Here is a 14,465-nt window from a genome sequence, read left to right as displayed (position 1 = left end):
AGCAGCAATGCCAGATAGGAGATACCTTCTTTTGAGTTGTTGGCCAGCGTGAACAAAGGGACTCCCAGGTAGTAACCCAGCATAGAACTGGGAAAATGAACAGCAGACCCCAGTCTTATCTAAAGGAATATTGACAACTGATTGCTGCTAGATGAGGAACAGCTGACCCTCCTAAAACAAAGACCTCTAGATAGGCTGAATAGATTCACCAGAAGGGCAAGTAGTGGGGAATGGCTGGGGGTGGGGGGGGAGACGACAACACAGCAGACAGTAGCAGGGATATCAGCGTATAAGAGCTCTAGTAGGGGGAGGGAGTCTATGGGAGGGTGTTATCTGGGAAGTGGGTGTATAATTGAATAAGATGGTTTGGGATGTGCTATGTGATACAAACACACACACACACAATCAACCAATTTTAAAAAATGTATTATATTTGAGGAGGAAGCATGGAAATTTGCATCATGCTAATTAGTAGAGGTGATGAACATTACCATTGAAATTATAGATATACTCAGGTTCCAAGGATCCGAGTGCAACTGATTATGACTAGTATTAATCAGATACATACAGATGAGGGACACATGCAACAACATCTCAGTGTTATTAGCAAAAAAAATGAGTCTTTCTGTAAGAAACAGTATATTTTAGAATGAAATGGAGATCTTTTTTAAAGGTTAAAAACTCATTCAATTTTAAGTCTTACTAGGGCTTATACTGAGCTCCATATTGTATAACAATATTAATTCAACTGTGAACCTAGAAACTTGCAGCCAATTGTGAAAGAGATGTACTCTTGCTCTGGAGTGTGTTACTGAATATGTTAAAGGTGTAGTGAAATGCTTCTTCTAATAATGTAGTTATTAAAAATTAAAAAAATAATGATAAGAATAATTCTTCAAAGCATAAAAATTTGCTCTTTAATAAGTAGTAGATGTGAAAAACATTACCATTGAAATCTACCTGATGACTTTATATCCATGCTTAGATGCCAAGGAGCTCAGAAAGTAACCGACTGTGACTAGTAATAATCAGATATATAGAGATTAGAAATGCATGTGCAAACATCTTAGTGTTAATTGCATTAAAAATGAATTTTTCTGTATGAAACTCTGTATTTCAATAATGAAATGGAGATCTTTTTTAAAGGTTAAAATCTCATTTAATTTTATGTCTTACAGGGTTTATACTGAGTACAATATTTTATGACTAATTCAACTGTAAGCCTAAAAATTTATAGCCAATTTTGAAAGAGCTGCATCTTAGCTCTGGAAATTCTTATTGAATATGTCAATGCTGTTGTGATGAAATGCTTCTTCTAAGTATGTGGTTATTAAATAAATAATAAAAAAAATAGTCTTCACCAAAATGTAACCAGGCTATGGAACTTTCACCCACCTGATCAAAGAAAGTAGGTAAAAATACAAAAATAAAGGCAGTATCTAAGTACCCTATTTTGATGTCTTGGGCCCAGACTCAAGAATACAAAAAAGGAACCCTAAGCAAAAGAAAAACATCAAGTTCATTTTTTTGAATTTTATTTCCTAAAAAAGCAAAATAGACATGCTAGGCACGTTGGTCCATGAAACATGGTTTCCCTGCATTAGAGACCCACCCTGCAAGAAACACTAGTGCACCTACCAGGTCTGGGTCGGCATGAAGACAGCCTCCTGCGTCAGGGGCCTTTCTTTCCACTTTCTTCTGGCTGGCAGCTACTTTGGGCGGGCGGGGTCGATAGCCACCTCCACTGATGGGAGGAGGGGCTGGTCTCAGGCTAGGAGCCGCTTCCTTCCGCTTGTCAACAGGTCGATGACCACGTAGTCTTAACGAATCCTACGGGAACCAGACAGGAACACAAGGCAGCGTTAGACAGCCAGTGTGGAAGGCGATCATTCTATATGCTTATTTCGTAACTGAGGTATCACAAGCCTGAGGATTTGCTTCAGATCTGGCTAGTGGGTGGTGAATCAGGTTTTTGGTGTCTCTTCAGTAACAGATGAAAGAGCAACTGACATAAAAATATTGCACCCAAGGAAGTTTTTAAAAGAGACTTAGAGATAAATCTACCTCAGATTATGAAGGCTAAGCTTTGAAACATACAAATTGCCAGGAATCTGGACTTCTTAGAAAGAATGAATATCCTCGATCCACTTGGGGTGCTAAATTCCTACAGCTGTTATTAAATATGTTCCCACTTTTTAAAACATTATTTTTTTAATTTTTATTTTATGTGTGTGAGTGTATTGCCTGCATGCATGTAAGTTTACACATGTTTAAAGCCTGTGGTGGCCAGAAGGCGGCGTCAGATTGTCAGATTCCCTGGAACTAGAGTTGTGCATGGTTGTTAATCACTACGTGGGTGCTGGGAATTGAACCCAGGTCGTCTGCAATAGCAGCCAGTGCGCTTAACAACTGAGCCATCTCTCCAGCCCCACATCTTCTCACTTTTAACTCTTATAAATGAATGACCAGATTAACTCATATAACCATAGTTAAGAGAGAGAGAAAAAAAATTAAGTAAATTGTACTTGAAATGTATTTATAACAATACAATCTTTGACCCTAACGTGCTACAGGAAATTAAGGTACTATGGAATAAGTTACTGCTTTGGTTCAAGTCTTCACCCTACACTATGATTCCTTGGGCAAATTACTTTGTGTCACAGATTTCTCATCTATAAAATAAGGAAGTTTGTACCTTCCTCATAAGATTACTGTGAAGATTAAAATTTTACTTATGACACTTTTGGAACACTAGTGTACTGTAAGTGCTCATTATTATTTTCCTTGTGCTCACACTTAAAAGACACTGTTGACTAGTCCACTATCAATTCCCCCTTTATTCTTATCTATTGACAAAATTGTTTGCTGAACCAGTTTCTAGAAATTTCTTACATCATTTCTTTATCAAATGACGATATTCTCATACTTAAAGTAATTTCAGGGTTTTATTTTGCATTTAAAATTATTTGCTAATTTAAAAATCTTTATAAAGATCGTGAAGTAGATATATGCAATCCAATATAAAAGTTTTGACTTGGATTCAATATATTTTTGTAGATATACTGTCAGTAGTTAAACTCTTGGGGTGGACTTACAGATGAACAAATAGCAAACTTTGGAGCAGTAGCTAAGCTGTCTTGCAAGTGCGTGCATCTAATTCATCAAACGAACTGCATTTTGAATTTTACTGTCATCTGTTCATTAAATTGTTATGTTGCTTAACCCAGCCCATCTGCCTGGGTTTCAGTCTTAGCACCACGGCAGATGGGCTGCAGATTCTCTTGCTTAACTACTGAACTACATAAACAACACCTCAATGGGTGAACATTCAGGAGGTGTACAGATTTCATATCAAAGACATAATCTTAATGTCTGCATTAAAACAAATTTAGCAAACTGAGATTCACCAGCTCATTGAAAATAAAATTATGAACAAGAGAACTATTTTATTTTTACTTTAGAAAATGCTGCTAGAAAGGTGGCATTGACTGTCTTGCTTCACTACAGGAAAGAAGAAAGAGGAACACCCCAAGGACTTACGGGGGCACTTAGGCCAAGAAAGAGCACTTATTGAACTAGTTAAAACCAGAAAACCCATGCCGGAGCTCTGGCTACTAAATTTCTTCTCAGGATTAGTAAGAATCTGAAAGTACTTTGCAAAGTAATTCATGAAAATATAGACTTCCACATACTTTACATTTTTCTTACTTAACATGGTTAACCAGACAATTTTCTTTTCCTATGTGTAATCAGATAATCATAATACTTATATGCCCTTCAAATTCACCAAAGGGTCCACAGTAAATCATCGCCTTTCAATATTACTGTGTATTCTTATTTCTCATGTGAAGATGATGCTATGCATAATACATTTGATCATGATCTATTTAATAATAAAATTCAAACTATTTTCTTAAATGCACTTCTGATTTTTCATTATATCAAAAGAACAACAATAAGTTGGTGGCGTGGGCATAGTGATACAAGCCTGCAATCCCTGTACTCAGGAGGCTGAGGCAGGAGGATTGTCATAACTTTGAGTCCACTCTGGGCTACAAAGTGGGAACTTGTCTAAAAAAAGAAGACATGAGGAAAAATACTTATATAAGTGAGAAAGACTGAGTTATGTTCCACAATAATTAGTAAAGCAATAAGCATCACATCTTTTAATTCTTATCTGAAAAAGCTTCATTTTCTTACTCATTGTCAATAACTTCAGAAACTGCACATTATCTTACTCAGCAAAGAGCAATTTATCATTGTTATTTTCTTTCAAAGTACTGCTTTTGCCATTATATAAACTATAAAATTTAAAAATTTTATCCTTATAATTTCAATAACGTATTATAAAAATTAGTGAAAAATCATAGAATAACAAGAAGATAGAAAAAACACATCTTCCATTAGCTAAGCTATCTTCATCCTGGGAAAATAAAGATAATTATGCCAGAAAACAAGCTATGAATTTACTTTCATACACAAAATACCACGAAGCACCCCATAAGGAAAGTAGTTACCTAGATTAAAGAATTCAGTTTCATAAGTATAATCAATGCTGACTTTGTTTAAATAACTAATTAGACAAATTATTATTCCATTGTATTCTAAATTAATAATCTAAATCACAATATAATAGTATCTTTTAAAAAAATCACCATATTATCGTAGTCCTCATTGGTAGCTTGGGTGTTGACTAGGGAAACACACAACAGTAGCGGCAATAGATATCTCATGGTTTCAGATATTTGGAAGTTCCCAAGAACCGTCCTCCACTCGTAGACTTAGCTGAGAGATCATCAATCCTTTATATACTGGGTGCTTCTGAGACAAGACTTCAGAAATGGTTACCTCCCCTTAGTTAATTTTTGATTTTTTGGTTCACTTGTCTGAACTGTTTTATCACTTGAGCAACATCTTCCCAGCAAGGCTTATTTACCTGTCATACGACTCTTCTTCACTGTTGGCCAACAGTGAATTTAGAAACACTGAAGTTCTTCAGTTTATTGAGTCAGACAAAATGATGGGAAACAGGGACATTCCTCCAAGAGATGTGTGGCACATTTCTTGTAACTCTATGTAGGTGCTATGTAAGTTCACAAAGAAAGTACAAGAAAAAAGTTTAACTCAGACAGCACTCACTGAAGCTGAAGTCAGTGAAGATAGTGTTAGGTGCTTACTCTTTGAAAAAGGCCATTGAAGTCAAGAGTTGATAGATCTTAACCTTTCTTTTCAGAATTACAAAATAACCATCCTTGTTTTGTGGTATAATACACAAATATCTGAAAGAAAACACCTAGACTTCCCTTTTGTTTCTGCCCCTGACCAGCTTTTGTACTTTGCCTTTTAGTCACAAATTCTAATATTATTAAGATAACAGTAGAGTATAGATTCCTAAACCAAAGCTGTCATTATAACAGCGAACTATATAGTTAACTCTCCAGTTTACTATTATACCGTATATCTGATTTTGTATTACATTGTTTGGGAAACATTGCCATTTCAACGCAGACGGAGTCTTTACACTGCCGTTTCAGTTAGCACTGTCATAGTAAATGCAGCCCAGGTTCTTTCATCATTTCTCACAAACCACCACATCTGCCTTATCTGTTCACTTGTTTGCAGCAATTGGGTTTAAGAACTCCTCCATCCATAGAAATCAAAAGAAAGTCCAAGGTCAATAACCCAAATTCCAGCCAGTGCATTGCTTAAAAGTATTTTCTGGGTTTTTGTGTGTGTGTGTGTGAATGTGAAATACTCTCATATTTGAAAATATTTTTATGAGAAAGAAAATTATCTAAGGTTAGATGTGGAAAGTATTTTAAAGAATGCTTTGAAACAGAGAAAGACTAAACTAATTCTTGTGACAGTGTAGATTATTTTCACAAATTCTTTTAGCTTAAATTTAGAGAAACAAAGTACTGAGTTTAAATGAAGAAAAAATAGGCATTTCATTCCAAATCTGTGCCTTCTTTATCAGTATGGAGTAAGCCTATGTCAAGATTTTCTTTAGTTTTATTTTTTCTTAGAGAAATGTGCAATTTGACAGAAAAAATAAGTATGTATATGTATAGTAATAAAAATCAGATGCAAGAATATTTCCCTTCAAAATACAACTAGTAGTCATTTTACAGGCTCTGAAGACAGCAGCCTAGAAATCAGGGCCGGCATTTCAGTAAGTTCATATGCTTCCAAGTTCATGTTAGAAATTTATGTGTTTAATAAAGTCCACTGGTTTTTTTTTTAATTTCATTCTAATGATCTGGGCACCATTTTATTTCCGTTACACTGTTGCTGAGTTTAAAAGCACTGTCTTTAAGACAATTAGCATTACTATACTTCCAATCTCTGACACTTTACCTTCCAGCATAGTTGCTGACCATTGCACAGATTTGTGCATTGTTTAGTTTTTGCTAGCATATGACAGGTCTTGTTCAACACTACAATGAAGCTTCCTTTGATCACCTCTTCATGCTGCTCTGACTGGCATCCTTACCGCTGTCAGAAGGAAGATGGTAGAAAGCTCTACTCCATGGCTGCAGAGGTTTAACGTTCATTCCATACATAGTGCCTGTGGCCTCCAAGGAACAGTAATATGCTAGGGGCTGGGAAGACACTGAGAGGCATGGCAGGCAACCCAGTCAATAATCAAAAAATGAATGACTAAACTGGCCTTCATGGATACCTGCCTCAGATGCCAAAGTCTGGTATTCTTATTTAATTCTTGAAGCTACTACACCCTACAGATGATGAAACTGAGGCTCAGAGAGGTTAAGGAAACTACCTAAGGGGACACGGGTGGCAAGCACTGATAGCAGACTCGACCCAGGTCTGTCTAGCCCAACAGGCCAAGTCTTATGCCTCCTATACCCCGTTGCCCAATGGAATATACACATTATATAATTTTACCTGTACCTTGTGCTCTGTTGTTGCTGTTTGGGGCTATCTCATCATCTGGGCATTGCTGTGTCTCTGACTGACATAATCATTCGTAATGCTTTCTTTCATGCATATTTTCAGCCTCATATATAGGTGTGAACATACATGGTCATACCCCTATGAGAGGCTTGGTGATTTATTGCACATGACTCCTTTTAGTTTTAATTCTTGTTACATTTTTTCTTTAAAATTATATACAGGTACACTAGCACTCTAAACTGTCTAATATTACAAAGCAGATGATCACATTTCAAGGAGAAGAATGTACTAGTAGAGATTTCCCTTTCTGAAACACTTAAGCACTTTAACATGCTGGTAACCATTGGTAGAGGGGAAGGGAGGACTATTTGTTCAGTCATGTTGCGAAGCCAATAGTGCAGTGTTCTTCATATTAGCTGATGTTATTATGTAAGTCAAGGGCAGTAAATCAGTGACAGAGAGAACAGAGATAATCTATCCTGTCCAGCTGCTTCCTGGCACCAAAGACTTGCAGACACTAGTTACCAATACACTTCTTGTTGCTACTTTCAAAGTTCATGTGAACCCCATTCTACATAACAAGTTGGGCTTAGCAGCTATTTTAGAGTTCCTCCTTTGGAGCAGGTGGGATATCCCAGTGAACAAGAGGGCCCTGAATTTATGAGGAAAGACAGAAAATAGAAATCACTCATAATAACATGTGCTGAACCTGAGAGGGCCAGGTGAGGCTTTGGCACAGTTACTCGGGGATTAGCCTCCTTCAAGAAGGGGAAAAGAGACTTCAAAAGGAAAAGGGCTTTTAACTTGAAACTTGGGGCTAAGAGACAATGATTATTTATATCACACACCTGACATGAAGGTAGTTCATATGTACCTGTTAAGAGAGTTTGTGGGTGTATAAATAGTAAATGAATAAAAGCTACTATCAACCCTCTTTGTCTAACACAGGCATTTAGGATTGAAGATGTCACACTCTCCTTATTAGTCTTTGAGAGCATTTTCTCTGTGTTACACTCAACTACAGTTAGAGGATCACTATCCAAAGGGAAACTAGCCCCAGGGAGTTGGAGGCTGAATACAGCTTCAGCTTCGGGCACAACAATCACAGGGTTGCTGACACCCTCAGTGCAGGCAGAGTCAGGTACCTCTGACCCTATAGACAGCTAGACAGCTCCCTCTGCTGGCTTAGTGATGTCAGCTTCTTTTGCATGCAGAGCTGATGGGAAACATGTCAAGTAGAGACAACAGGATATTTTTCTTCTCTGCCCAAATACAGATCACAAGAGCTATAGAGAAGACAAGATGATCCTCTGCATCTTTTATATTGAAAATAAAAACAGCAATTTGGGACCACCTCTTGGAATGGTGCAAGAGTGGTATGTGCCATAGTGGTCCTATCAGTAGGGTGACACCACCGTGCCCCAGTTAAGAGTGGGCATAATCTTTACCCATGCTAGCCTTATCACATTCTCTCAAGCAATTCGATCTCTGAAAAGAAAGTAAGCAGGAAACCAAGTCAATTGATCTGCTGTCACATTTCTGGCAACATTGATAAAGAAGGCTTAGCTAATGCGGCTCACTGAATTCCTACTTTCTGCTTAATCATTTGAATCTTCTGTCGAATCTATAAGCCCCTCAGGTCTTTCCAATAGTACCAAGCTCTGCTTAATGTCATATGAGTTCAGGCATGAACAGTTTCTGGGATTTGCTAGATAAACCCAAAGGAAAAAGTAAGATCAATTACCTAGTTATCAGACTGGTTCTTGTTTCTAAACAAGCAGTGTACATTAAAAAGAGAACTTGAATTTTCATATAATGTAATATAATCACTAAAAGGATTTTAGATACTAGGTAGAGGGCACCAGTAATAAAACACTGGGAAAAAATTGGAAATGTTCATTTTATTTTGGAGCACTTTAGTAACATTAATTTCAAAATCTTGCTTTTTCATAATTATTTCTTGAATTCAACTTGCAATGCTTTCTGTAAAATGTGCCCAGGACTGCCAAAGACAATGAAACTTTCATGAAAATTTAGATGTTAACTAGAAAGCACGAACCCTCCAGCTAAACATAGACAAAACACATAGACAAAAGAAGAAGGAAACTTCAACATGCATTCCAAAAATTCAACCAAGGTAGGTGTCAAAGAAAGCCACACAGGCTGGCTTCTGGTGATGTGGAAAGTTTCCTAGGGAAAGGGGGAAATTTCTGTCCTGTCCATGCAGGTAGGATGGGAGCACATGGCTTGATGAATAAGGAGGACCTGGAGGAGGAGGTTGAATGGGAATGAGCAGTGTTCAGATGGTATGGGATTAAAAAACCCTCTTTCAGTCCTTGGTGATGTCTTCCATATTTATTTCATGGACTAGATTTTCTTTGGGGAGAACTGAGGGCTACTTTAAGTTTAGGTCAGATTAAAATAAAAGCTACCCGTTGGGAGAGCTAATCTCTGACTTTTATGTTACTATTATACAGCTCTTTCTTTTTAAGACAAATAAGATAATTGCTTTTTTTATATCTTATTTTATAAAAATATTTTATTTACTATTTTTATTTTATGTGTATGAGTGTTATGCCTGCATGTAGGTAAGTGCACCCGTGTCGTGCAATGCCCATGGAGGATAGAAGAGGATGTCAGATCCCCTGGAACTGGAGTTACGGACAGTTGTTAGCTGCCATGTGGGTGCTGGGATTCGAACCCGGGTCTTCTGCAAGAACAACCAGTGCTCTTAACCGCTGAGCCATCTCTCCAGCCCCATCTTAGTTATTTATTTTTATGTGTATGAGTGTATTGCCTGCATGTGTGTAAGTGCACCTGTGTCATACAAAGGTCAGAAGAGGGTGTCAGAGCCCCTGAAACTGGAGTTACAGATAGTTGTTAGCTGCGATGTGGGTGCTGGGAACCAGACCTGGGTCCTCTGCAAGGGCAACCAGTGGTCTTAACCACTGAACCATTTCTCCAGCCCAGGAGAATTGTTTTAAAACAATATTTATGAAGCAATTAATTTCGTGCCTATCACTGTTTCTGGTACTTCACACTTAATTCTTACAACATCATGGGGGTAGACTAGCATGGCGAAGAATTGCACAAAAAGAAGACAGTGCCCCAAGCGATAGTGCTGCAGAGCTGCAGAGAGCCTTAAGCATGGTCCAGAGTCTGCATCCCTCCCCACTAGTATAACACTAGCTTCCTGCTTTACCCAAAGCTATTTGCTCTCTTCTATTGATACACTGCTTCTACTCCAGTAAAAGAGTCTGTGTATTATGGGTATCATTACGTACTTCATTGATGATGTATATGCACACACACACACACACACACACACACACACACACACACACACATATATCCAGTACAGTTTTAGAAGTGAGTCTGTGTTTTCAAAGGTATGTAAATGTTTTCATTTTGTTCTTGTGTACTTGACCTCACTGGCTTTCATTGAATTTAATTTTTCTCACCAGCCATTTAGATGAAATATATCACATTGTTAGGTTAAGGATTTTTCTTTTATTTTTCTTTCTTTCTTTCTTTTTTTTTTTTTTTTTTTTTTTTTTTTTTTTTTTCCTCAGGTAGGGTCTCATTGTTTAGCCCTGGTTGGCCTGGAGTTGTCCATGTAGATCAGGCTGACCCCATGTCTCCACAGGTGTTGGGATTAGCCAGACTTAAAATTCTTTAGTTAAAAGCTACATTGAGGGAGATCTTAGCAGACAACCTGAGAGGGCTGGTTCCGACCTCCATCTGTGTACTGTGGTCTCAGCAGATCGCCAGAGAGTGCCTGTTTCTAGCCTCCCTCTTGCATAAGGGCTAAAAACACAGGGGACTGCCTGAGAGCACCCAGATCCTGCCTCCATTGGGTGGTGAGCTTCCCTAACTGCACCATATGCAGCCCTCTAACTGGGATTGCATGAGGCCTCTCCCAAGGACCCAGGGCAGACCTGGCTTTGGTAGGATTAGACTGAGATCTTAGCAGACAGCCTGAGAGGGTGGGTTCCAACATCTATCTGTGTACCGGCTGTGATCTCAGCAGACCACCAGAAAGTGCCTGTTTCCGGCCTCCCTCTGGCATCAGGCTGAGAACTCAGCAGACCTACTGAGAGTTCAAAAATCGGACCCCCCCCCTTAGGGAACTTCCCAAATTTTGCTCTGGGGTCCAAACTTTAGAAGGAAACCTGAGTATACCTGAGTAGAACCTGACTTGGGCTTCTGTGGGTGCTCCTGAAGCCATCAGCTCCCTCCAAAATAAAACTTGAGAGAACCTGAAATCTGGACCAATCAACTTTACATAAAAAATAAGAAAAGGACTAAAGCCCACCAATAATACAAACAGAAGCATAATTCAACTTAATTCTCATATCAGAATCACAAACAACAAAAGAAATTCACACGTCAAAATCACAACAAAGGAATAATAAGATGGAAAGCCAAAACACTATGTCCCCACCAAACCCCACCACTCCTGTAGAAGAGTTCAACAAGGAGAACCCCTAGAGATAACCCAGGACACTGAATTTAAAAGAAGAATCATAAACATGATCAAGGAATTCAACGAATTTAAAGAACACATGAACAAACAAATCAGAGACTGAAAGAAGATAGGGATAAACTTCTGAATGAATTCACAAAAAAGATAGAAACATTGAAGAAAACTCGGGCAGAAATGAAGAAGGAAGTACAAAACTCAATAAGCCACTTGAAACGACAGAGGAAAGCCTCACCGCTGGAATGAATGAAATGGAAAACAGGATATCAACACTGGAGGATAAAGTTGAAGCAAAGATTATGAGAAACTTTTAAAAACACAGGAATGGAATAGGCAAGAGATGTGGGACATCATGAAAAGACCAAATCTATGTATCATAGACATAGAGGAAGGAGAAGAATTTCAGGTTAATGGTATTTACCAGATCTTAAACAAGATTGTAGAAGAGAACCTCCCCAAAATTAAGGAAAGACATCCCCATAGAAATACAAGAAGCACATAGAACACCAAGTAGACAGGATCAGAAAAGAAACTCCCCATGACATTTCATAGTAAAAACACTAAATGTACTGAACAAAGAGAGAATATTGATAGCAGCAAAAGAAAAACAACAAGTCACATACAAAGGAAAGCCCATCAGAATTACAGCTGACTTATCAATGCAAATTATGAAAGCCAGAAGAGCCTGGACCAAGGTATTTCGAGTTCTAAATGACAATAGATGCCAACCCAGAATACTTTACCCAGCAAAAATGTCTATTACAGTTGAGGAGGAAAGAAAAATCTTCCATGAAATGAAAATCCTGAAACCAGCCTTTTAAAGACTACTTGAAGCAATACAAAAACAGGAGAAAGGAACAACTATACCCCAGGGGCAATGAAAGAAAATAAAGGTATAATTGAGGAAACACAAAATTAGGCAGAGAACACAAACAGCAATCAAAATGACAGCAACCAATACATATCTTTCAATAATAACCTTAAATGCCAATGGACTGAACTCCCCCAGTCAAAAGACACAGGCTAACTGAATGGATTAAGAAACAAAATCCATCTTTTTGATGTCTACAAGAAACCCATCTCACCTTCAAGGACAGGCACTACCTTAAGGTAAAAGGATGGAAAAGAATATTGCAAGCCAATGGCACTAAGAAACAAGCAGGGGTTGCAATTCTAAAATCTGTCGAAATAGACTTCAAAGTAAAACTAATCAGAAGAGACAAGGAGGATCACTTCATTCTGATCAAAGGAACAGTTAACCAAGAAGATATTACAATCCTTAACATATATGCACCAAACTCCGGAGCACCCAAATTCATAAAAACAACACTAGAGGACTTTAAGAGACAGATTAACCCCAACTCAGTAGGGGACTTCAATACCCCACTGTCTCCATTAGACAGGTCAACTAGACAAAGAATAAACAGAGAGACATATGAATTAAATGATACCATACATCAAATGGACCTAACAGACACCTTTCAAATATTCTACCCAAGTACCACAGAATACACTTTCTACTCAGCACCCTATGGAACTTTTTCAAAAATTGACCACGTACTGGGCCACAACACAAACCTGAACATCAACAACAAAAAAGAAATAATTCCATGCATTCTATCAGACGACAATGCAATAAAGCTTAAAATCAACAGGGAACAAAGCCCTAGCCACTACCTGAACTCCTGGTGATTAAACAACACACTGCTAAACAATGAGTGGGTCAAAGGAGAAATTAAGAAATAAAAGAATTCCTGGAATTTAACAAAAAAGGACATTACAACACAACACAACCTCAGGGACACTTTAAAAGGAGTCCTAAAAGGGAAGTTTATAGCTTTAAGTGCCTACATTAAAATATTAGAAAGATCTCAAATAAATGACCTAACACTGCAACTCAAGACACTGGAAAAACAAGAACAAAAGAAACCTAAACCCAGCAGAAGAGAAGAAATAACAAAAATCTGAGCATAAATTAATGAAATAGAAACAAAGAATACAAAGAACCAATGAATCTTAGAGCTGATTCTTTGAAAAGCTAAACAAGATAGACAGACCCCTATCCCAGTTAATCAAAAGAAAGGAGGAACAAATCCAAATCAACAAAATCAGAGATGAAAGGTGTCACAACAGACACCCAATAGATCCAGATCATTACAAGGGAATATTTTAAAAATCTATACTCTATGAAATTTGAAAATCTAAAAGAAACAGATGGATATCTAAAATCATGGGAACCACCAAAGTTAAATTAAGAAGAGATCAACAGTTTAAACAGACCCATAATATATAAGGAAATCAAAACAGTAACACAAAGCCTCCCAACTAAAAAAGCCCAGGCCCAGATGGATTTACAGCAGAATTCTACCAGACATTTAAAGAAGCCCTCCAACAAATATTACTTAAAATTTTCAAAATGATAGAAAAAGAGGGAGAACTCCCAAATTCCTTCTATGAATCCAGCATCACTCTAATACCCAAACCAGGTAAAGATACAAGCAAAAAAGAAAACTGTAGACCCATATCTTTAATGAATATAGATGCAAAAATTCTCAACAAAATACTTGCAAACCGCATACAGATGTACATCAAAAAGATCATTCACCATGATCAAGTAGCCTTTATTCCAGAGATGCAGGGGTGGTTCAATATACGAAAATCAAAATAAACATCATTAATCATAAATGGACTCAAAGACAAAAACCACATTGTCATCTCAATAGATGCAGAAAAGGCTTTTGACAAAATTCAGCATGCATTTATGTTCAAAGTCCTAGAGGGAATTGGACTGGAGGGAACATACCTCAACATAATTAAAGCTATGTACAATAAACCCACAGCCAACATCATTTTAAATAGAGAAAACCTAGAAGCATTCTCATTAAAATCAGGAACCAGAAAAGGATGTCCACTATCTCCACTCCTTTTCAACATAGAGCTTGAAATGAAAGGAGTATTAATTGGAAAAGAGGTCAAACTATCACTTTTTGCAAATTATATGATAACTATACCTAAGAGATCCCAAAAGTTCCACCAAAAAACTCCTAGAACTGATCAACATTTTAAG

At 37.6% G+C, this 14,465-nt stretch overlaps 1 protein-coding gene across 1 annotated transcript in view; it reads right to left on the bottom strand.

Annotated features, from left to right (window-relative positions):
* Positions 1 to 4,786, bottom strand: part of Fgb (fibrinogen beta chain) — a 10,862-nt gene extending 6,076 nt beyond the window's left edge. Inside the window, exons 1-2 of the mRNA XM_008854285.3 lie at positions 4,656 to 4,786; positions 1,639 to 1,830 (exon numbers count right to left, since the gene is read on the bottom strand). Of these exons, the coding sequence (XP_008852507.1) occupies positions 1,639 to 1,830; positions 4,656 to 4,733 (270 nt within the window). The 5' untranslated portion in view covers positions 4,734 to 4,786. The remainder of the gene's footprint in view (positions 1 to 1,638; positions 1,831 to 4,655) is intronic.
* Between the last annotated feature and the right edge of the window lie 9,679 nt (positions 4,787 to 14,465).

Source organism: Nannospalax galili, unplaced genomic scaffold (assembly GCF_000622305.1).
Source record: "Nannospalax galili isolate Female #2095 unplaced genomic scaffold, S.galili_v1.0 scaffold305, whole genome shotgun sequence".
In the NCBI taxonomy this organism is placed as follows: domain Eukaryota; kingdom Metazoa; phylum Chordata; class Mammalia; order Rodentia; family Spalacidae; genus Nannospalax; species Nannospalax galili.
Note: the sequence above shows the minus strand (reverse complement) of the source record. Positions and strands in the feature narration are given on the sequence as shown.